At 42.3% G+C, this 24,977-nt stretch overlaps 1 protein-coding gene across 1 annotated transcript in view; it reads right to left on the reverse strand.

Moving 5' to 3' along the window:
- Positions 1-24,977, reverse strand: part of LOC149218539 (P-loop containing nucleoside triphosphate hydrolases superfamily protein) — a 254,923-nt gene that overhangs the window by 178,647 nt on the left and 51,299 nt on the right. Inside the window, exons 2-3 of the mRNA XM_089384086.1 lie at positions 22,530-23,201; positions 22,148-22,239 (exon numbers count right to left, since the gene is read on the reverse strand). Coding sequence (XP_089240212.1) covers positions 22,148-22,239; positions 22,530-23,201 — 764 coding nt within the window. The remainder of the gene's footprint in view (positions 1-22,147; positions 22,240-22,529; positions 23,202-24,977) is intronic.

Genomic DNA, 24,977 nt, shown 5'->3' on the forward strand with positions numbered 1-24,977 from the left:
AGAGCACTTCACGAGCCTTTTGGAGGATGACATTGACTTGGAGGTTGTGCTTGGCAACAACTCCAAAGTCAAGGCAGCAGGTATGGGGACAGTTTCATTTCAAAGGGAGTCATTACCCCCTCTGAAGGTGACAGATGTTCTTTATGTTCCAGGGTTGAAGAAGAGTTTGATATCAATTTCCATCTTGGAGGACAGGGGGTATGAGGTATTGTTCTGAAAGGGACAAGTTATTGTATCCTAGAGGATCCAATATCGAATCTACTCGTGTGATTGGAGCTCGAAGCGGGAGACTATACAAACTCATGTTTCAGCCTCTTCGAGCTATGGTGGCTCAAACCAATAGAAGTGGTTTATGTGAGTTATGGCATAGGACAATGGCTCACTTGCACCATGGAGATTTCAAGATGTTGAGGGAGATGGTTACTGGGTTACCAGACTTCAGCGCTCATCATCATGATGTGTGCAAGGGGTGTGCTTTGGGAAAGTACAACAAGACACCTTTCCAGAGCAGTGACAGTAGAGCTACAGGTGTCCTTGATTTGATTCATTCTAATGTATGTAGTCCCATGTCCCATGTCTCATTGAGTGGATATGAGTACTATGTGACATTCATTGATGACCACTCCAGGAAGACCTGGATTTACTTTCTGAAGACCAAGGAAGAGGTCTTCTAGTGATACCAAGAGTTTAAGGCTCTTGTGGAGAACCAGACAGGAAGGAAGATCAGGGTGTTGAGATCAAACAATGGGGGAGAGTACACTTCAGTAGAGATGAGATACTTTTGTGGGAGTGTCGGCATAAAGAGGGGGCTCATTGTGCCTTGTAACCCTCAGCAGAATAGGGTGGCAGAGAGGAAGAACAAGACCGTTGTGGGTGCATCTAGAGCGATGCTACATGATCAGAGTTTACCTTTCTTCCTGTGGGCCGAGGCGGTTAACATTGTTGTTTATTTGTAGAACTAGAGCCCACATAGAGTCTCCTGAGGAGATATTTACTGGCAAGAAGCTGGAAGTTGGGTACATAAGGATTTTTGGGTACCTTACATATTCACATGTCCCTGAGGAGACGACGACGAAGCTAGAACCCACAATAGAGAGAGGTATACTGATGGGTTACAGCGAGACCAGCAGAGCCTACCGTATATACCTTCCTGCATAGAGGAAGATTGTCTTAAGGCAGGATGTGAGATTTGAGGAGAGGGCTTTGAGGAGGTCTCGGGAGATTGATCAGGTAGAGCAGCAGGCTCCTCAACAAGGGGCCACACCACAGGTTTCAGGAGCATCAGGTGGTACACCAGGATCAGGAGGTTCACCTTCTTCAGGGGTGACAGGTTCACAAAGCACAGCTTTGCCTAGTACCAGATCACCTGATGTAGGTTCATCAGGCACGGTATCTCAAATTTCAGGATCTCCTTTGGTTAGTACAGAACCTTCCTCACCAAGAGGAGAGGCACCAGATGAGGATTTTCCCATACCTCCACATGAGACTACTGCAGGGAAGAGGAAGCCAAGATGGCTTCAAGAGACCCTGAAGGAGGCTCAAGAGGCAGTGGGGAGACCCAAGTGGTCAGTGAGGGAGAGCAGACCACCAGAGAGATTGGGTGGCTTCGTGGCAAACGTTGTAGAGATAGAGCCAGCTTGTTTTGAGGAGGTCGCTAGACAACAGATCTAGAGGGATGCCATGATGGAGGAATATTCTTCTATTATGAAGAATGATGTCTCGGGGGTAGTGCCACGTCTTGATGGGAAGTCAATTGTGACTTCCAGGTGGCTCTACAAGATCAAGCATGTTGCAGATGGCAGCATTGAGAAGTTCAAACCTCGATTTGTGGCGCGGGGGTTCTCACTGGTAGAGGGGGTTGACTATGAGGAGACTTTTGCACCTGTTGCTCGTTATACTTTCATTAGAGCAGTTATATCTATAGCAGTTGAGATGGGATGGCAGATTCACCAAATGGATGTGAAGACCGCCTTTCTTAATGGTGTTATACAGGAGGAGGTGTACATTGAGCAGCCTGAGGGCTTTGAGTTGCATGGGAGTGATTCTCATGTATGTAGGCTAAAGAAAGCCTTGTATGGACTGAAGCAGGCACCGAGGGCATGGTACGAGAGGATAGATGCCTACTTGCAGCAGTTGGGTTTCCAGAAGAGTGATGCAGATCCGAACCTATACTTTGTTTTGGTAGGTGACGATCCACTCATTCTGGTACTGTATGTGGATGACTTGTTTATTACAAGGAAGGGCAGTCTCATCCAGCATTGCAAGAGAGATCTTGCTTCAGAGTTTGAGATGACTGATATGGGGCTGATGCATTATTACTTGGGGATGGAGGTTTCGCAGGAGGATGGGCACATCTTTGTGGGCCAGGGCAGGTATGCAAGAGATATCTTGGGGAGGTTCCATATGGATGGTTACAGGCCTATGTTTACTCCTATGATCACCAACTGGAAGAAGCTACATGATGTTGATTCTGAGTTGGTGGATCCCACTTTGTATCATTAGCTGAACAATTCATAGATGTATCTGGTCAACACTAGACTGGATACTTGTTTTGCAGTCAATACATTGAGACAGTATATGATGAATCTCAAGAGAGTACACTGGGTGGCTACAAAACATGTGTTGAGATACTTGTAGAGTACAGTGGATTATGGGTTGGACTATGTCAGATGTGATGGGGTCAAATTGATTGGTTGCACAGACTCAGATTGGGCTAGCAGTGTCAGTGACCGGAAGAGCACTTCCGGATGTTGTTTCTCATTGGGCTCGGCAGTTGTGTCATGGTTCAATAGGAAACAGAAGTCAGTGGCATTGAGCAGCACAAAGGCAGAGTACATGGCAGCTAGTCAAGCAGGATGCGAGGCATTATGGCTTCGCAAGATGCTTCATGGACTATTTGGTCAAATGCTGAGAACGACTATGATTTACTGTAACAATCAGAGTTGTATTAAACTCTGAGAATCCAATATTTCACGATCGGTCAAAGCATATAGAGATCAGATACCACTTCATTAGAGACTGGGTTCAACGAGGGGCTATGAAGCTTGAGTATATATGTATTGATGAATAGGTAGCAGACATTCTCACCAAGTCTTTGCCAAGAGGCAAGCATGTCTTTTTCAGAGACAAGATGGGAGTGGTGAGCAACACCTTCCTCGGTAAGAGGGAGTGTTGAAAATAATACCAAGGAGAGGTGTTACTAGGCATTTATCCCTTTTAGCCTAGTAGACACATTAATGACTTTTGACTTGGTGACATTTATGAGTTATATTAATGTCATGGATGGAAGAGATACTTAAAAGTGGTGTACCATGTACTTTTCTAATATTAAAGTCACTTGCACTTTATAAAGTGACTTTATGTGTAAAGTACTAAGTTCACTTTTCTAATATTAAAGTGAGTTGAGAAATTCACTTTATGAGAAAATTAGAAAAAGGTATACAACTTGAAAAAGGTACTAGGAGGCTTCTAAATAAAGGGGCCAATGTATGAGAGGGGTCGATTGGGAAAAGTTATCTCAACTACACATCTTGAGATTTGGAGATTAAATATCAACCATTGAATCCTAGGGTTAGGGATTCAATCTTTTCCAAAAGACAAAAGGAGAAAAGGGAGGTTCATTCCTCACTTCACACTTGAGAGAAGGAGAGGAGAAGAGGAAAGGAGATCTTCAAGGAGAAATAGCTACAAGAGAAGGAGAGTTCGATTTGCTAGGAGGGAGGCAGCCATAGGAGGCTCGAATCCCAAGGAGGAAACTGTACAAACTGTTGCACGCATTTCGACGAGGACGCAGCACAGAATTCAAGGGACAGCAACGTGAAAATCAAGGAGCTGGGCATGATTTTCAAGGAGGTTATGAGCATGCATTTCGAGGAGGAATCAGCTCAGAACAGGCCCAAAATTTGAGGCAGAAATTTCGGGAAGTCTACTCCATGCAGCACGAAAATTGAGGAGGTTCCCAGCTGCTGTTTGGCATGAATTTCTAGGAGTTACAGTCAGTCTTTTGCACAGAAATCGAGGTTGTATTTGCATAGATTTCGAGGCTATTTTGGGCACAAAAATCGAGACTATTTCAGCACAGATTTTGAGGCAGATTCCTAAGCACAGAAATCGAAAAAGTGCAGAAAATTTTGGGCACTTAAAATTGTGAAAATCTAAAAAATATCAGTGGGCACAATTTTCCAAATTTGCATTTAATGCTTCAGCTAAAGGGAGATAAGTATTGTGGTTATTTTTTATGTACTTAGACTAATTTCTCAAGCAATAAAATCCTCCTTTGAAGACCGGTTTTCCCCAAAAGGCTGTGGGGTTTTTCCAAGGTCACTTTGACCAAAAATAAGTGTCTCTCATGCTTGAATGCTTGCATAAATTTTAATTTAATTATAGCTGTTAGGAAATGTGAAAAATAGTAGAAGCACTCATTAAATGTTTACAATGAATGCATACTGAAAATTATATCAGCATGACAAAACATGTGGGTTGGGTCAAATAAACACTTGCAAAATTGTAAACTCGGGTAGGGGTGCAGATCATTAAATTTCTACAAGAATCACATGATATAATATAATTTTATTATAAAGAAATTTTAGCATCACTCTATATAAAGAGATGCACTTCCTCATTTTCACTTATGGTTGGATTTTTGAAGCTCTCACTCCTTGAAGATTAATTAATATATCTTTCTTGCTGCATATGATGGTGTAAAAGTTTCTTTTTTTGTGGATCAACATTGTCAATCCTTGAAGCTTCTCTTTCTTAGTTTTTATTTGATGCATAAGGATTAATGGTGAAATCTTCAAAACATCAAATCTCCTACAAGGCTTCAAGATTGATCGATTTGAGGGGTAAGTTACCACTTGGAAGAGAGACCCTATAGGATTTATTCACAAGAGAGCAGATAGCAGAATCGTCAGTATGTACAAACATGAGATATCCAGTAATATAATGACAAAACTTATTAATAGCATGGACAACAACAAGAAATTCCTTCTTAGTTACTGACCTAATATAACCCCACTAGCCGTGTTTGAAGTATCTCTCTAAATGTGAAAAGGCAAAGACTAGTTCGAGACTCATAAGACAGGGGCTACAGACAATTTCTTTATTAGGGTTTCAAATGCAACCTAGCATTAGGCATGTAAAAATCTCTGTTTTCCCCGGTTTTCAGTTTCACCTTATTTCTCCAAAATAGTCAAATGCCCTTTCCCATATCCATACATTCAACAACTGAAAAATAAATTTTGCTGAAAACACAAATTCTGAAAATTTTACAGAATGCTAGAAAATGCAGAAATAAAAAATCAGCAGGTACAAACAGCCATTTAACACATTTAAACATAGTAATTTTTTGTCAAGGTGACCTTGGAAAAACCCCCCTACAACTCTTGCGAAAAACCAATTCGAGAGCTCCTTATTTCTGAAAAAATGCTTTTTACAGTGAGAAATATTCAGCAAAAATCAGCAAGTAAATTTTTACAACTTATCTAGTTTTCGTGCCTCACAGCCAACTAGAAAAACTTGCAAACAGTAAAATCTGAACAGCAATAAATGATGTACGTCCTCCTCGATTTTTGTGCCAATTTTCAGCCTTAAATTCTGTTGTACGGCCTGCCTAGAAAATCGTGCAAGCTGCCAAAAATTCTATTGTACGATTTCCTCGATTTCTGGGCCAAAACTGCTGTACAGCCTCCTTGAAAATCTGTTGTACGGCCTCCTTGAAAATCATGCCAGCAAACTCATATTTCTGCTCCTCGATTTCTGTGCAAACTACTGTACGACCTCCTTGAAAATCGTGCCCAAAAATCTACCTTTCACTGTATGCTAACTCAGCTGTACGGACTTGCTGGAATGCTGCCTTCGAATGTGTGCCAAGCTGCTGCCTCCTTCTCCTCCCTATCCAAAAATCTCCCCTGCTCTCTTGCTCTCCTTCTCCCAATCTGCTCATGAAAGAATGAATGACATTTTCCTCCTTTTCCTCCTTTAATCTAACCCTAAGTGACTTTTGGGTGATCCCTAAATCCAATGGCTGAAATAGATTGAGATCCAGGGCTGAGATTAAATGCTCATTTAAATCTCACTTTCTATTTTTTAATTCACCCCACTTTAATAAAGACCCACTTAGTCATTTATTTCCAAAGTCACTTTTCCTTTCTAATTTTACATTGACTTTATTAAAGTCACTTTAAAATTAGACTTTAGTAGCTTTATCACTTAAAGTCACTTTTAAATTAGATTTGACTTTATAAAAATTATAAAGTCACTTTAGGAGAAAAATTAAATTCTTTTGGACACTTTTCCTTAGGCCAAAGATCAAAGCCTTAGGGAACCACCTGTCCTCCGGTACCAAATTTCAACACTCCCTCTTACCGAGGAAGGTGTTCCTCACCACACCCATCTTGTCTCTGAAGTAGTCATGCTTGCCCTATGGTAAGGCTTTGGTAAGAATATCTGCAACCTGCTCATCAGTGGGAATACACTCAAGCTTCACAGCGCCCTTCTGAACACAGTCTCTGATGAAATGATATTTGATCCCGATATGCTTTGACCTGTCATGAAATACTGGATTCTCCGTGAGTTTAATTTAACTCTGATTATCACAGTAAATCACTGAAGGTCTCAACCGCTAACCAAATAAGCCAAACAACATCTTGCGAAGCCAGATGGCCTCACAACTAACTAGACTGGCTGCCATATACTCTGCTTTCACTGAACTCAATGCTACTGACTGCTACTTCCGGCTAAACCATGACACTACTGCCGAACCCAACCCAAAACAGCACCCTGAAGTGCTCTTCCTATCAGAAGCACAACCTGCCCAATCAGAATCAGTATAACCTGCCAATCTCACTCCATCCCCCTGCTTGTAGTCCAGACCATAATCCACTGTCCCCTGCAAGTACCACAAAATGTGTTTTGCAGCCACCCAGTGAAACTTCCTAGGCTCACACATAAACTGACTCATCGTGCTGACTGCAAAACAAATATCTGGTCTAGTGTTGACCAAATACATCAAGGAACCAATCAGCTGCCTGTACAATGTGAGATCCACCAACTCGAAATCCGAAGCATGAAGCTTCTTCGAGTTGGTCATCATCGGTGTCGACATGGGTTTACAATCCTCCATGTGGAATCTGCCAAGGATGTCCACAATATACTTCCCCTGCCCCAGGAAGAAATGCCCCTCCTGCCACACCTCCAAACCCAAAAAGTAATGCATCAAGCCAATGTCCTTCATCTCAAACTCCGCCACAAGGCCTCTCTTGCAGTGCTCTATGAGTCTCTCTGCACCTGTAATGACCAAGTCATCCACATACAGCACCAGAATGAGAGGCTCCTCACCTATCACAATAAAGTAAAGGTTCAAATCTACCTCACTCTTTGTGAAACCCATCCCCTACAAGTATGTATCTATCCTGGAGTACCAAGCTCTAGGAGCTTGCTTCAGGCCATAAAGGGCCTTCTTCAGTCTGCACACATGGGACTCCTTCCCATGCACCTCAAAGCCCTGTGGCTGCTCAATGTACACCTCCTCCTGTATGAAGCCATTGAGAAATGCAGTCTTCACATCCATCTGGTGGATCTTCCAACCCATCTTTGCTGCTATCGATATAATGGAGCGAATCGAAGTATATCGAACCACGAGAGCGAAGGTCTCCTCATAATCAACTCCCTCTACCTGGGAGAACCCTCTAGCCACAAACCTCGCTTTGAATTTCTCAATGCTGCCATCTGCAGCATGCTTTACCTTGTAAAGCTATCTGCAAGTAACCACGGATTTGCCCTCAGGCCTCGGCACCACCTCCCAAACATCATTCTTCATGATAGAAGAATACTCCTCCTGCATGGCCTCTCTCCAGACCTGCTGGCTAGCTGCCTCCTCATAGCTAGAAGGCTCAGAGTCAAGGATGTTGGTAACCATTGCCATATAGCTACAAAACCTCTCAGGTGGTCTACTCTCTCTGACCGGCCTCTTAGGGTCAGCAACAGATGTGGCATCTCTCAAGGTGTCCTGAAGCCACTTGGGCTTCCTCTTCCCTGAGCGCACTTCTCCCATAGGAGAATGAAACTCCTCCTCCTCATCACCATCAGGAGCCTGAACTCCTCACTGTCTGTCTGTTGTCCTCCTGCCTGCACCTGAACCTGTAGAAGCTGAGGTACCGTGTGAACTGTCCATCAGTGGACTCCCTAGTGAACTGCTCTGCATGCTGCCCGGAGCACCACCCCTCTGGCTCAGCGAGCCACTGCTCACTGACGGACCTGACATCCTCATAGATGTACCTCCGAATCCTCCTGATCCCTGCCCACTGGTTCCCTGCGACTGACTCAACTGTTGCTGAGGGTCTGGCTAATCCAGATACTCTAACTCCCATGACCTCCTAAAGGCCCTGTCCTCATCGAACTTCACATCCCGTCTGACAACAACTTTCCTCTGTGCAGGAATGTAAATCCGAAAGGTCTTTGAGGTCTCACTGTAGCCCACAAAGATACCCTTCTCTGCAGTGGGCTCTAGTTTGGTCCTCCTCTCCTTGGGTATGTAGGAGTATGTAATACATCCAAAGATACGAAGATGACCAATATCAGGCTTCTTCCCAGAAAAAGCCTCCTCCGGAGTCATGTGCCCCAAGGCACGATGCAGACTCCTGTTCTGCAAATAAACAGCGGTGTTGCAGGCCTCTGCCTACAAGAACAATGGCAACCCCTGATCATGTAACATGGCTTTGGCAGCCCCTACGATGGATCTGTTCTTCCTCTCCGCAACCCCGTTCTACTGGGGGTAGTAAGGAACAGTGAACTCCCTCCTAATGCCTGCCTCCGCACAATAGTCAACAAACTCTCCAAGGGTGTACTCTCCCCCATTGTCCGACCTCAGGGACTTGATCTTCCGACCTGCCTGTGTCTCCACAAGAGCTCTGAACTCCTGAAACCGCTTGAAGACCTCACTCTTGGTCTTCAAGAAATAAATTCAGGTCCTCCTGGAGTGATTATCAATGAATAAAACATAGTACTCATATCCACTCAAGGAAACATGAGACATCCAACCGTTCACATCAGAATGAATCAAATCAAGTATCCCAGTCGCTCTGCTGTCACTGCTGGGAAAAGGGGATTTGGCAAACTTGCCCATCGCACATCCTCCGCAAGTATCAAAGTGATCAGTACTGAAATCTGGCACACCTATAGTGATCTCCCACAATGTCCTCAAGGCTCCATGATACATATGCCCCATCCTGCGGTGCCGAATCTCACACAGCTCAAAACTGCTAGCTTTGTTGTCGGTACTACTACTCAATGCCAAAAGGGGCTGGAATGCAAACTTGTACACCTTTGCATGGCATACACCTATCACTCTAGCTGAATCAGCTGGAGTGCCCCTAGGATACATCAACACCTGTCCTCCCCTGAACAGTACTTCATATCCTCTGTCCTCCAAAGCTGAGACGGATATGAGGTTCTTCCTCATCCCTGGCACATAAAGAACATATGATACCTTCAAGGGAGGTTTGGACTCCCTCTAAAATGTTAGTGTCCCCACCCCGACTGCTCTAACAACTCTGTCATCATCGAGTACTACCTCTATATCAGTGCCACTCTCTGAAAGCTCTGAGAAGTACTCACGGACTCCTGTCATGTGACGTGAAGCCCCACTGTCCACATACCAGATACCCAAAGATGCTCCGCTCATCAAGGGAAAAGCATGCTCCCTCTGAACCTGTGTGGCAGGTGATCCTGCACTAGAGGACTTACACGCAGTGAACGCAAACTCCCGGTCAAAACGATCTGCAAAGTCCTCAACCTCTGCTGAAGCTGCCATGCTCTGGTTCTTCCCCTTCTTCTTCTTCTTCTCACGACACACAACGGCATAGTGTCCCATCTTTTGACAATTCCAACACTTCACCTTGGAATAGTCCTTCTGTGTGTTATCCTGTTTACCTTTACCTTTGCCTTTGCCCCCACCATTGCTTGTGGAAGCCTGCTTCTTCCCTTTGCCTTTCTTGCCTCCTGCCAACAGTGCTATATCCTCATTCTGCTCAACTGGCTTGGCTGCCCCAAGCTGACCTTGCCTGATCTCTGTCTGAATGCAATCATCCCAAAACCTCTCCCATGTGGGAAGGGTCTCACATGCACAAACCCCATCAGCAAAGTTCATCCATGAACGGGGGAGGCCATTCACTGCAATCCGCACCAACTCAGTGGGTGGAATGACCTCTCCAACTGCTGCCAACTCATCTCTCACATTAGTAATCTTTGTGAGATATCCAGCTGCACTATCATTACCCACCTTAATGGATTTCAGCTTCTCCTTTAGGACCATTTTCCGGTTCTCATTGGTACTCTGGTAGAGATTGGACAATGTTGTCCACATCTCATGGGCATTTCTCTTTCCTCTCACATGAGGAATGCAATGGTCTTTGACTCCGTCTAGAATCAGTCTCTTACCCTTGTTGTTTTTTTATTATACTCAGCCAACTGAGTAGCATCAGTAGGCACAACAACAGGGTTCTGTGTGGTATGCACCATGATGTCCCAGACTTCTGCCTCCTCAAAAATACTCTGCATTCTCTCCTTCCAAACGCTGTAATTGCTATGCCCATCCAACCTATCCTCCACCCTCAATCCCAATGACATCCTGATGTCCTAAAACTGAAAAATAGCACTGTTGTAGTAAAGATAAAACTGTTGTTTGTGAAAAATCAGCTTGCTGGAATTTTCTGTGTGAAAAATCAGCAGGCTGTAATTTTCCTCCTTGCTGTCCCAAACTGCACTTCAACACTCAAGCTTTGATACCATGTAGAAATTTTTCATTTCCCACCCCGGTTTTCAGTTTCACCTTATTTCTCCAAAATAGTTAAATGCCCTTTCCCATATCCATACATTCAACAACTGAAAAATAAATTTTGTTGAAAACACAAATTCTAGAAATTTTACAGAATGCTGGAAAATGCAGAAATATAAAAATCAGCACATATAAACAGCGATTCAACACATTTAAACACAGTGATTTTTGGTCAAGGTGACCCTGGAAAAACCCCCTACAACTCTTGGGGAAAACCAGTTCGAGAGCTCTTTCTTATTTCTGGAAAATGCTTTTTACAATGAGAAATATTCAGCAAAAAATCAGCGAGCAAATTGTACAACTTATCTTGTTTTCCGTGCCTCACAGGCAACTGGAAAACATGCCAACAGCAAAACAAAACAGCAATAAATGTTGTACGGCCTCCTAGAAAAGCGTGCAAGCTGCCATTAAATACTTTGTACGGATTTCCTCGATTTGCGTGCAGAAAAAAACCAGCAATCCAACTGTACAGATTTGCCTCGATTTGCGTGCCAAGGTACAACCACTTGCTGTGCAGATTTCTGCTCCTCGATTTCTGTGCAATTGCTGTATGGATTTCTAAAAAATTGTGCCCAATATCTGGCTTTCACTGTGTGCTCACTCAGCTGTACGGATTTGCTAAAGTGCTGCCTTGGAATGTGTGCCAAGCTGCTGCCTCCTTCTCCTCCCTGTCCAGAAATCTCCCCTGCTCTCTTGCTCTCCTTCTCCCAATCTGCTCATGAAAGAATGAATGACCTTTTCCTCCTTTTCCTCCTTTAATCTAACCCTAAGTGACTTTTGGGTGATCCCTAAATCCAATGGCTGAAATAGATTGAGATCTAGGGCTGAGAATAAATACTCATTTAAATCTCACTTTCTATTTTTTAATTCACCCCACTTTAATAAAGACCCACTTATTCATTTATTTCCAAAGTCACTTTTCTTTTCTAATTTTACATTGACTTTATTAAAGTCACTTTAAAATTAGACTTTAGTAACTTTATCACTTAAAGTAACTTTTAAATTAGATTTGACTTTATAAAAATTATAAAGTCACTTTAGGAGAAAAATTAAATTCTTTTGGACACTTTTCCCTAGGCCAAAGATCAAAGCCTTAGGGAACCACCTGTCCTCCGGTACCAAATTTCAACAAGAGAGAGAGAGAGAAACCTAAGGGGTTAGCTCAAACAATTGTTTTCAATTTTGTTAGGCATTTGACTTGTTATGTGCCTGTATGTGCCCAATTCAAATCCCCCTAGGTTAGAACTTAGGTGCATTCGTATATCGATAGGTTTGCTAAGGATGCCATCCACAAACGTTGGGAAGCATCCCATGGGTTTCCCCGCAAGGTTTCCACAATGTATATATATATATATATAGATAGATAAGAGAAAAAATTTACCAAAGGCTCATTAATGGCACACACTCCTGCACCCTAAGCCAAAAATTCTCTTGACACAGCATAGGTCAGGCTATGGCTTGCCCATCCAATTTAATGTTGTATACACTATCATTCCACTCATTTGAAACTCTGTGACTCCAACAAGTGAGGAGAAACATAAGAGAAATGAAACTAGTGGAAATATGCATGATTGCAGGATGAACAGCATTATGAAGCCCTAGCATGGAAGAAGACAATGGGTGAAGAACTTATATGAAGCTCTAGCGTTGTTCAAGCATTATGATGATGGCAAGCCCTAGAAGGTTGGCAAGCCTAGGTGCATATGTTGATGTGATGAACCCCTAAGTGCACGGTTAAGCCCTAAGCATTAAAGGCCTTGCATCTAGTAGCTCTGTATGATATGATTTACTTTGTCTTCTCTTATGTCATGGATTTCACATCCTAGGTGGGGACTTTCTCAATAAAGCTGTAATATATTGTCTCATAGATCAATTTGGTCTCATGGGTATCTTTTATATTCAACCAACCAATCAATCAATCTCTCTCTCCAGGACCAATGATAGAAGATGAGAGGAGTGGGGTTTGTAATAAAGAATCGCATCTATGCAGATAATGTTATTCTAGCAGCAAGAACACTTCACAACCTACCAGAACATTTCCATGCATTGGAAACTTTTTGCAAGGGAGTAGGAATGGAAGTGAACATGACTAAAACTAAGGTAGTTCTGTGGACAACCTAGAAACATCTGTAGCGAATAAAAATAATGGGATGTGATACTGCCACAAGTTGCACAAACAGGTCGGCTACTTAAAAAACAGATTTTAATACATTTGTTGCACAGGTCGGCTAAATGAAAGGTCGTCTCCTTAACCAGTAGTCGTGTCCCTTAACACAACAAACAAGTATAAATACCACGTCAAGTTCCTCATTCTAGACAGACTTCTCAGTGAAGAATAATGAAAAGCATTTGGATCTGAAACTTAAGACAAGGAAATTCAGTCAAGAATATATAAGGAAGCTTGGAACTGAGGTAAAGGCTTGTGATTGTTGAAGCTCAGATCTGCTCATCTTGAGAAGACACAAGGTTTTGATTATGATCTTGTAAGCAGGTCTGAAGAGTTAAGGCTAATGAATCTTGAATATCACCTTGTGAAAGCAGTGTATTGAAGAACCATGATAGGCTGTTCTGAAGGGTTTGAAGTCATTCTTGATTGGGCAGATTTGTTGGGCATGTTGGGCAGCCTTGTCAGGCATGGATAGACAGAGCTTGCTAGAGTCTCCTCTTGTGAACAGAATAGGGCCAAGTTGAAGCATTTTCTGAAGCTGCTTTGAAGTGTTTGAAGACTTGTTTGGAGAATACCTTGAAGACTTTGTTGAAGATCTTAAAGCAGCCTCGTCAAAGAACCATTGTAGCAGCACTGTAGAAGGCAGTTTTGGAGCATTGTGTTGAAGACATCTTGTTGAACAGCATTGTTGAAGCCCTAATGGAGTAACCCTGAAGAAGATTCCTTCTGCAGATGAAGAGCTTTGGAGATACCTTTGATGCCTGTTGAAATTGGCATTTGGAGCACATGTAGAGAAGATCCCTTGCAGTAGCCATTGAAGACTTTGTTGAAGAATCATTGAAGACTCTCTCATTGCCTTGATTGAACCTATTCTTGGAGATATGTGAAGATGATGTTCATGACTTATTGAAGATGTTTTGGAAGTCTTAAAGAATTGCTAAATAGTCTTGAAGCTGTGGGTCGGAACCCTAGAGGTTGGAGCCTTGGAAAGATCAGTTTGGAGCCTATGTTGTAGAGAGAGGATTGGAGTCCTCAAGAAGACCAAGTTGGAGCTTGGTGGAGCACAAGGTTGGAGCCTTGGTGAAGTACAAATTGGAGCCTGGTTTGACTGAAGATTGAAGTCTTCCTCTAGGGTTGGTACTCTGAAGGAATCATTGGTCTGATTATACAAATTGGAAATTGTTGTAATAGAGGATTGGAGTCTTCACCATTTTTTGTTAATAAAAGGATTTATTTTGTTGTTAATTTTGTGTTCTGTTTTTAAGTGATCTTAACTAGTAAAATAAAAATTGTAAAAGAAAATAATGATTCACCACCCCCCCTCTCAATATTTCTAACATGAACATATGTATGATTATATATTATATATTTGATGAAACTTCTAGTTGATTCAACAATATCCTTGATTCAAGAAATTGCACCCATGTCCTTTAACATCGAATCAATGCACCAGGTGGCACAAGGAGACCAATACAAGGTTCCCACAGAATTTGCAACATTATCTGCAATGACTTGGGCATTGTATACCTATCTCTTGGATGAACCCATCCAACAAGTCACATAATAAATATGCATTTTTAACATATATAGATGCATCAACAAATTTGATAAGCATTGCCAACTAAGGACAATTAACCACGAAATTAAGAATGGACTTGTCCTTTCCATTTATCCAACCATCTATCATCATAATTTGTCTGGTGATCTCCCATGATTCCCTAAGCTCGGTGAATCTATGAGTGCAATTGGTCTTTCCCTGAAAGGCGATGCCCTCTCAACTCATCATAGGAAGGGCCCTTGTACCCTCTCAACTCATCATAGGAAGGGCCCCTATACCCTCTCAACTTCATGTTGGAATTTCTAAGTCTAACTCATTAGAAACCCTTCAACTTTATGATTTATTTCTGCGTACTTGTTCTAATTAATTAACAAGTTATTTACCATGTAAATACTGAAAATAAATACAAGTACATGCTCAACACATTACAGATCATCAACTGAAGGAAACAAAACAAGCACACAAGTGACACCGATGTTTTTGGACCAATGTCCCCGAAAAAGCCCAAGGCGGGAAAACCGGTGCAGCTATCTGAGGGTTTTAATTATTAAGCAGTTTTAGAATACAATCTGGGTGCCAAAACTGGCTCACCCAACAGAGAATAATCTCGGCAGTAGTACCTCTCAGTCGGAGACAGATGTTCCGGCTAAAACCCCAGATAAACGCTCCGACAACTCCCAGCTCTAATCTGCCCCACAAAAAATCCCAACGTCAACCTCTAGGCACTGCATCAACCCTTTCTGGCCCAGCGTCACCCTAGCTCACCCTGCGTAAGCCTATGGAGGCACTGCGTCAGCACCTAGAGCCTTTGCATCACCCACACTGACTCTCTGAGGCAATGCGCAGCTTCTGGCTGCCTCTGCGTGAGCCCTGGCTAGCTCTGGGTGAACCTCTCACTGGCTCTGCGTCCCTCTCTCCCGGCTTCTACACTGATCCTCCTGGTACTATCTCTCCCGACTTCTTCGCTGATCCTCCTGGTACTATCTCTCTCGGCTTCTTCGTTGATCCTCCTGTTACTATCTCTCCCTCTCTGCTTCTGTATTCACTGCCCCTCAGCTACAACTCTGATCACTCTTTAAACTTCTTCAGCAAACCCTACCCCAGAAAATCAAAATCTTGATCAACTCAGTGTGTTCTCCAAGCGACCCTCAAGCCTCCTCTTATACTTTTCTCATTGACAAATCAACGGCCAAGATTAAGTCCCTAATCAACGGCTAAGATTAACTCTGGCTTGATCCATGACTTTTGGACCCTTCTAACACAGTTTTATATTAATTCACATTAATATTTTATTTTCCCTAAGTTTAGACTTAGGGACTCCATTAAAAATATTAATTACTTTAGTATCTCCCAAACTATTTAGAATCTGCCCAAACCATTTCTGGGTATTGGAGATCTCATGTGCCTTAGCCTCTCCACCAAGTTTCGAGGCTAGAGCACATCTGATGCTACCCCAAATCAACACTCCCTCTTAGCGAGGATTGTGCTCTAGTAATACTCCTAACTAAGCGTCACCCTGATCATCTGGCATCGATCCTTATGCCGATGCTAGGCTTACTGCCCAACATCCTCTGAAGCTGCTACATCATGTACTACTACCCATGGCCCTGCCACTGCCACTATTGCATCTGTACGGCAACTCCCTTTGCATCCGTGCTGCTACCCATGGCTTTGCCACTGCCGCTGCTACATCTGCACTGCAATGCCTCTCATCATGTTGTATCGTGTTGCCCATAGCACTGCCACTGCTAACTATTGCACTGCAACTCAGTTACTGAGAAGTAAGTAATTGATCTCCCAACTCTGACATCTTTGTCAGGCTAGAGAAACCCTCGACGCTGAAACTCCCTCTTTCGCTGACAAGTGCTCCCTCTCTGGCCTCTGCGCTGCTGCAACAACTCTATGCATCTCGCATTGTTGCCTCACGTTGTCCTGGGAATCCTGCACTGTAGCTCCCTCTGACGCTCCATCTGCATCCATCTCTACTGACATCCGCCAGTATTGTTACTCCTCGTGGGGGCTCCCCTAGCAAAAGGTATAATCCAAGAGGTTGTGGTACCTCGAGGATCCTGCCCCTCATCGCCTATAGTCCGTCTAACTATAGCTCGATGTCTCCCCACCTCTGCTCAAGTGGCATGTGAGCACTCATGGCACAGTCATCATCTGTCTCGACTTCCTTCTCTGCCCTCGCTAGCGTTGCCTTGGTTTCGAAAGCCTCTCCTTTGCTCTTCTTCCTCAAACACTAGCTCGCATAGTGACCCAGTTCCCCACAGTTGAAGCATTTGACCTTAGAGAGGTCCTTCTTCTTCCGTTTCTCTTACTTTCCCTCAGATGCTAGGGCAACATCCTCCTCTTCCTCCTTCTTGATTCTGATCCCCTTGCCACTGCTTCCCGCCTTGCTTAGCCTTCTGATCTCTTCTTGGCGAAGAGCCACCCACATTTCCTCCCAATCTGGAAGGGTCGCCCTGCCCAATATGCTCTGGACAAACACCTCCCAGTCTTCAGAGATTGTGTTCAGGGTTGTTCTCACCATCAATTCTTGATCCGACGTGGCCCCTATGGAAGTCAGCTGATCCCGGATCTCCTTCAATCGACCGAGGAAGATGTCGATCTGTTCTCCCTTCTGCATCTGGTATGACCGCAGCTGATTTTCTAGTAGTTGGTACAATTTCTTTAAGGCCTCCGACATCTCATTTGTCGTGTCCTTTTCGACAATATGTGGGGATGCTCTTGGCCTTCACCATTGCCTCCTCGTACTTGTCGTTCTCAGTTGGGTCAACTGGGATCGCTATCGTCCTAAAGACGAAGTGCTTGACACGATTCCTGTCTAGAACGGACAAGATTCTGGCCTTCCAAACTACGAAGTTTGAGGCTCCGTCCAGTCTGTCCTGGTCTCTTGCCTCATTCACTGCCATCTTGTTGCTCCTCTACTTCCCTTTTGGAAGTTCTCGGTGTGACTCCCTTTGAGCCTCGATTTCCCTCCTAGAAACCCCTCTGCCAATGTCAAGATGCCCCCACTCCGATCCTTAGCGCAGCTGCACCACTGATCCAGATTTCTTGGCTAGAAATCCACAGCAGCAACTCCTTCCTCCTTGGTCTTGCCCTGTTAGGTATTGTTCTGACTACAGTACCCCACCAACTTCACTCTGCAACTTACCCACAGCCTCCTAAGCCCCAACAAACTGAAGGTTAGAGCTTCTAGGCTCTGCGCAATCCTGGCACCAGCAAAATCTGCACCTCTTGGCCACGGGCGTCAATCCTCCTGACTGAGAAAGATGACCGGGCACTACGTAGGTCGAGTCTGCTCCCCTCTGCCACTGTGTTGATCCTCTTCCCTGCTCAAACTTGATGACGCAGGCACTGCGTCACCCCTTCCTTGTTGCTTCTCTACTAGGAACAGCATCTGTCACTCGGGATAGTTGTTTTCTGTTGCTGCTGCTCTACTCGGCTGATGTCCTCAGTTCTCCTGTGATCTGCAACCATGTTCTGATACCATGTTGGAATTTCTAAGTCTAATTCGTTAGAAACCCTTCATGTACTTTCTGATTTATTTCTACCTACTTGTTCTGATTAATTAACAAGTTATTTACCATGTAAATACTGAAAGTAAATACAAGTACATGCTCAACACATTACAGATCATCAACTGAAGAAAACAAAACAAGCACACAAGTGACACCGTTGTTTTTGGACCAATGTCCCCAGAAAAACCCAATGCGGGAAAACCGGTGCAGCTATCTGAGGGTTTTAATCAGTGTTGCACGAAGCGCCCCCCCCCCCCCGGTTCCAAGCCCCGAAGCGCGTCCCGTACGGAAGCGCCTAGGAAGCTTGGCCGGAAGCGCGCTTCCGAAATTTTTAGACGCTTCCTGGAAATTTGGAAGCGCTGGCGCTTCCGAAGCGCGCTTCGTACGGCGCTTCCTAGACGCTTCCCAGACACTTCCCAGTCGCTTCCCAGACGCTTCCCAGACGCTTCTGTACGCTTCCAGAAAAGCTTCCGGAAAAGCATTTAGAAAATCGTTTTTTTTTCAATTTTTTTTTAAATTTTAGGTGAGTTTGCTTGTTGGGGGTGGGTCCACCTTGGGTTAGGGTGACAAATGAAAGCAAAAAAAAATATAAATATAGCAGATGCTCCCTCATGGTAATGTTAAATTCTTAAAGTAAAAGTGACATTCTCCTTTATTTTTCATTTTCATCCTTTTACTTAAATTTTTAACATTACCATGAAATGACTCAGAATGTTTGAGAGTGGTTCCAGCCTCATTGGACTTCATATGGAGAAAATAGAATTTCATATCCTATTCAAAGTTCAGCAGACTTAACAGTTTTCAGGTATTCAGGATCAATGGGATTGTGGCATTTCATTAGATTATATCAAATATGAAGGTATGCGATTAGCATTTAATCAAGAGCACCAAGCCCTATATGTACCCTGGTGTTGGTGGTGTTAATTGTTGAACTCCTTTGTCACGCGGCACGCCCTTAGCAAAAAATTACCTTTCAATCAAGTCAAAATCATCGATCAAACATGTTAAGCTTTTTCTACCATATTTTAAGTCTTGAATTAGGTAGTTTGATCAAAATTGGGCAATGTTGACTAATATCCCTAGACAATCGAGGTAGAGGCAAAGGCTAGACAAGAGGAGAAGAATCTAGATTCTAGATCATTAATGTACAATGGATGTTATATCTATCTTGATTTATGCAAAAATATGCATGTTTTCATGTCTTCTACAATTAATTTGGTATTTGGGATGTTTGTTTTGAGTATAAATGCAAAAAACTAAAAAAAATATATATATATATATATAGCAGACGCTTCGCTTCCTAGATTTTTGGAAAATGACGCTTCGGCGTCCCCGCTTCCAAAAAACGCTTCCGCTTCGCTCCCGCTTCGTGCAACATTGGTTTTAATTATTAAGCAATTTCAAAATACAATCTGGGTGCCAAAACCGGCTCACCCAACAGAGAATAATCTCGGCAATAGTACCTCTCATTCGGAGACAGATGTTTCAGCAGAAACCCCGAATAAACACTCTGACAGCTCCCAGCTCCAATCTGCCCCACGAAAAACCCCAACGTCAGCCTCTAGGAACTGCGTCAGCCCTTTCTAGCCCAGCGTCACCTTAGCTCGCCCTGCATAAGCCTCTAGAGGCACTGCGTCAGCCCTTAGAGCCTCTGCGTTAGCCCTTAGAGCCTCTGCGTCACCCACGCTGACTCTCTGAAGCACTTCGCAGCTCCTTGCTGCCTCTGCGTGAGCCCTGGCTGGCTCTGTGTGAACCTCCAGCTGGGTTTGCATCCCTCTCTCCTAGCTTCTGCATTGATCCACCTAGTACTATCTTTGCCTCTCTGCTTCTGTATTCACTGCCCCTCAGCTGCAACTCTGATCACTCTTTCGACTTCCTCAGCGAACCCTGCCCCAGAAAATTGAAATCTTGATCAACTCGGTGTGTTCTCCAAGTGATCCTCAAGCCTCCTCTTATACTTTTCTCATTGACAAATCAACGGTCCAGATTAAGTCCCTAATCAATGGCTAAGATTAAATCTGGATTCATCCATAACTTTTGGACCCTTCTAACACAGAGTTATATTAATTCACGTTTTTATTTTATTTTCCCTAAGTTTAGACTTAGGGGCTCCATTAAAAATATTAATTATTTTAATATCTCCCAAACTATTTAGAATCTGCCCAAACCATTTCTGAGTATTGGAGATCTCATGTGCCTTAGCCTCTCCACCAAGTTTCAAGGCCAGAAGCTCCAATAAAAATATTAATTATTTTAATATCTCCAAACTGTTTAGAATCTGCCCAAACCATTTCTGGGTATTGGAGATCTCATGTGCCTTAACTTCTCCACCAAGTTTCGAGGCTAGAGCACATCCGATGCTACCCCAAATCAACAGTTCAAACATTGACTGGTAGAACAAGTTGTTCTTGGCAATGTTTACAACTTCAAACAATAATCGGTAGAACAAGTTGTTCTTCGCAACGTTGAAAGGAGTGTCACTCCATATGAAAACATCTAGCAACAATCTTGTTAGCTTCTTTCTTCTCCCTTGTTTTTACCAACAACCTAATAAACAGTTGTGCCCCAAGCACTAAGCTCTACAGAAAGAAAGATCATGTTGTCAAGGGCATTATGGAACGGGTGGCCAAGGATTGGGTTTCCCCCACCCCTAAGAATCTTGTGGTTCCCATGCTTCTTGTAACTTCTCTTGCTATATGTTTAACCTTCAATGCTTCCTTCTCATTTGTCTTCTTACCAATATCAAGAACTGGATGATTAGCAAGATGTAAGATTTTTAGGGTAGATAAACAACAAATACCCTCTTCATGCTCAGGGATTTTCCAACTTTGGCAAGTTGGTATTTCAAGCAGCTTATCCCTCCGAATATTTCCCTTGCATGCAACTTGAATCTCACCCTTTGCTGATTATGAGGTCAATTTAGTCACCATACCCCCATAGCAGGTCCAATGGCTTTGACATTTCATAGGGCACTAACTAAACCTATGGCACAAAACAAAAATGAAAATCAACAGAAAATAATGCTGCGAGTAAAAAAACAGTGCTAGATGAGTGTTAGATCTCCCACTAAAAAACATAGAGAAGAGGTAAATCTTATGGACATTTCGCTGCTATGGGGCTGAACAGTTTTATGGGTTACCACTTTACAGTTTATGTTTCCCATGTTTTTTGACTGTTGGACTATGGATATGCTACTATACTTTTTGTATTATGGGTTGTTTTCTCCGAATGTTCGGAGAGACCCAGTTTTTTTTATTTCAGTATTTTACTGCATATGATTATCAGTATTGAGCAAGTTCTTTTATCACTTCCCTCAGTATGCTGTGGTTACACTTTCTGCGTATGGTGGATTCCCAGTTTGGTTTTGAATGCTTCAATGCATCTACTCTGTAACTTTTTATTTCCTTAATAAAGAGTTCAATTTTTCCTGTGGAAAAAAAATAAATCTAATGGACATTGCAAACTCTATACTAAATCTCAAAAAACAAAGAAAATGCAAGGATAAAATTTTATACATGCTAGGTAATATGGAAATGGTAGGATCACAGTCAATCCTCACTCCACAATAGCTCGGTTAATGGCAATAAAATCACTGGGTTTCCCCTTGTTTACTCAATGGAAAATGGTGACAAAGTCTTCGAAGCTCAATCCCCCACCTCTCTTTCACAAAATGAGGGTAAAAAGACCATAATTTGAGTTATAAAGTGTTATAAAGTGTTAATGTGATTTTCACCTAAAATACCACAATATTATTGGAATAAGGAAAATATTGCAATCTTTTTTAGCAATATTATCGGCTCAAGGAAATTTGTGCAATATATCACAATAAATATAACACTGCTATAAATCTTTGAGCTTATGTTTACCTTCACAAACTTATATTTATAGCTTTATTCTAACAGGGTAATGAATGACAAAAACTGTTATAAGGAGAGACAAGTCAAGTATGTCACTTCAGATTCCTTAATAAGCTCAAAACAAAATAGATCACAGAGATCATCATTCCAACTCAAGATTTTTAATTTGCCCCTTAGCAAGATCACTCGTATCAAAATGAAACTCACCCCTTTACTTGATGGGCCAATGAAGCTCCTGGGTGCAGACTAACTGAGCGTATCTCAAGAAGGTTTTTCAGTGGTTTTCCAATCATTCTCACCTGTAGAAAACAAAATAATGAGAAAAGTACTTCTTCGCATCATCTATATTGTTGATCTGGGCAGAAAAGGACTTGTAATAAACAGAAAATTTGTGAGAATTCCAACCATGAAATTTCCAAACAAATTCAGAAAAATATAGAAATAACTTGCTTAATAAAGAATCGATGTTATAACAAAATCATGCTAACCCATCAGAAAAATTAAAATACGGGGAAGGAATAACTTCTTGGAATGAAAAGCAATCCTTTCAAATAGAATACATGCTAAAATCTTACCACAACACACTGACCTTCGCTGCATGTTCTTGAGAAGCTACAACGATTAGAACGATAGGACCATGTACAAATGAATCTCTCCTTCGTCTATCTATGATATGTGAAGCAGCAGCAGAAACCAACACAACAGTTTGTTGCAAGTCAAATGACACTTGGGAACTTGCCAAAATGTTTGACCCCTTTAAACATGCTTCCCAAAGTTCTCTTCTCCATTTATTGTTTGAAGTTAACTCGTACTCCCCTTCTTGCATCACATCAGCTTCTCCTGTTTGGCTCACCACATCCAAAGTTAGTTTCAGAATCATCTCTGGAGTTGCACTTCTCCGGAACCTGCTAATATCCACAGTGCTTCTGCTAAGACCAAGTGAAGATACAACTTGGCTACTCGGTTCATCTTCATTCTGTTTCAAGTCTTTGACTAGTGAGACAGTTTTGTGCAAAAGGCTAGCTTCAATCTTTTCCATTACAGTCTCTTCTTTTTTCTGTTTTTTCCAGCTCGTGTTATCAATCTCATCTCCAAAAAAGGACCTTTTCTGAGGTACAGTGTCTTTTTTTCCTGCAGGTAACTGTTCTTTAACTCTAGCAGAGGGTTCTTGCTTTTTCTTCTTGTGGCATTTCTTGCCAGAATTGCTGTCAATTGGATCATTAAAGGGGTTTTCAGGGGTGGGAAGCGTATAGCACATACCCTGCAACATCATAATAGTAATGGTTAGATAAATTTTCTGTTTATTGCAGTTACACTGGATGGACTTTTAAGTCCCACTGACCCACTTAAAATTAACTTACTATCATGAACAGAAATAGAATGGACAAAAACGAGTGCTCCACCAAGTTTCAAAGACAAAGGAGCATGGGAGTGGGGAAACGCGCATGGGGGACATGTGGAGACACCCCACAAATTTTATGGAAATTCATGGGGGATGAAGGGAGGTCAGGATCGCTAGCATAGGGGATACGGTCTCTAAAATTATAAAAAATAAATAAAAATTTCAACATAACAATTTATCCCATGTAAATTTATCATTGTGAAATGAATTATTTGCTTGTATAGCTGTTTTTTCTTTTTGGGGGGTGCAGGTGGGCAGGTGGTTCTAGACCAAAAATTGTATGGGGAAGGCTGGGGGGGCAAAACATTTCATCAAATGCACCCCCATCTCGGGGGCATGGGAGGCATAAAGGCTACACCTTGGACCTTGCAGGACACATGCCCATGGAAGACCGACAGACATCGTGTTTTCTCCTCTAAATACAAATACACCTTCTGTGAAGCCTTATCGTGTTTAAAGTACCATAATTGTAGATGACTGGATTACCAATCTAGAGATATCGCATGTTAAATTAAATAAGGGAAGGAGATGACACCAATTCTAGAATTCGGTCTAACTCAGAAGCTATATTTTCTAAAAAGATGGAGCAGCTAATCAGATACTTTCATAAGTTTTGACAGTCTCTTCTGGTGAAACTGTTAAAATTTTCAGCTCATGGTAACAGTTCACCACACTCTGATTAAAAACGTGTATTGTCCTCTTCTAATTAAATTGCCCAAGGAGGACAAAGTAGTCAATTCCTATCCCATGTTCCTATCCAACTTTGTAGGCTATAGTCAATTATAAAGGGGGTTATTATTCAATGTTATTGGGGCAACATAGGGTTAATTAGGGTAATTGGAGGTGTTGCCACCTCGCTTGCACACCTGGGCTAGTGTGGGAAAATCCCTCAACCCCACAAGGTGTGACTTGGTGGCAACCTAAGAGATGAGACTGTCACCTATTCCCAACTCTCTCCATTAAAGCTCTCTACTAGTTTAAAGCTAAAGGGGGTGGTCCCTAAATGAAGGTTAAATGAAATGTGAGTTTCTAGGTGATTTAGGTAGTGGAGCTACTTCAAGATATGAGCAAGCTTATGAATATATGAGCAGTATAAAGATGTATATTCAATAATAATCAATACAACATTCAAAAGATAAGCATGTGAACCAGTGCCTTGTAAATAATTGTTCAAATGAAATAAAAATTACTTGCTCAAATAGATATTCAAAGTAAAATGACAAGTAGTCCTGCAAAATAAAACAATGTTAGGTGAAATATGAAATATCACTTGCAAGATACAAAAGGAATATTATGTTTGTAAGGAAATGCTCAAGTAAAAGATAACTTCATTCCACGATCATAAGCATAAACATCAAGCACATGTAACAGCAATTTGGCAAGTAAAGTGAAGATGACAAGATGAAAATCCACACTACTTGCAATATGCCATTTTGAAGAAAAGACAACTTGAACTTGCAAATGAGATTCAATGGATGCAAAAGTATTACTACAAAAGTAGATGTTGCACTTGCTAAATGAAATACTCAACAACAAGAGACAATAACTTCAGTAGATTGTGAGGCCATCCATCATGACAAGTACATGGGATAAATAAATTTGCAAGTAAATTGAAAAGTGCTCTAAAGTAAGTGA

The sequence above is a fragment of the Pinus tabuliformis genome, chromosome Q (genome assembly GCF_031772625.1).
Source record: "Pinus tabuliformis cultivar Carrire ecotype Pingquan chromosome Q, CPIR1, whole genome shotgun sequence".
NCBI classification, from domain to species: domain Eukaryota; kingdom Viridiplantae; phylum Streptophyta; class Pinopsida; order Pinales; family Pinaceae; genus Pinus; species Pinus tabuliformis.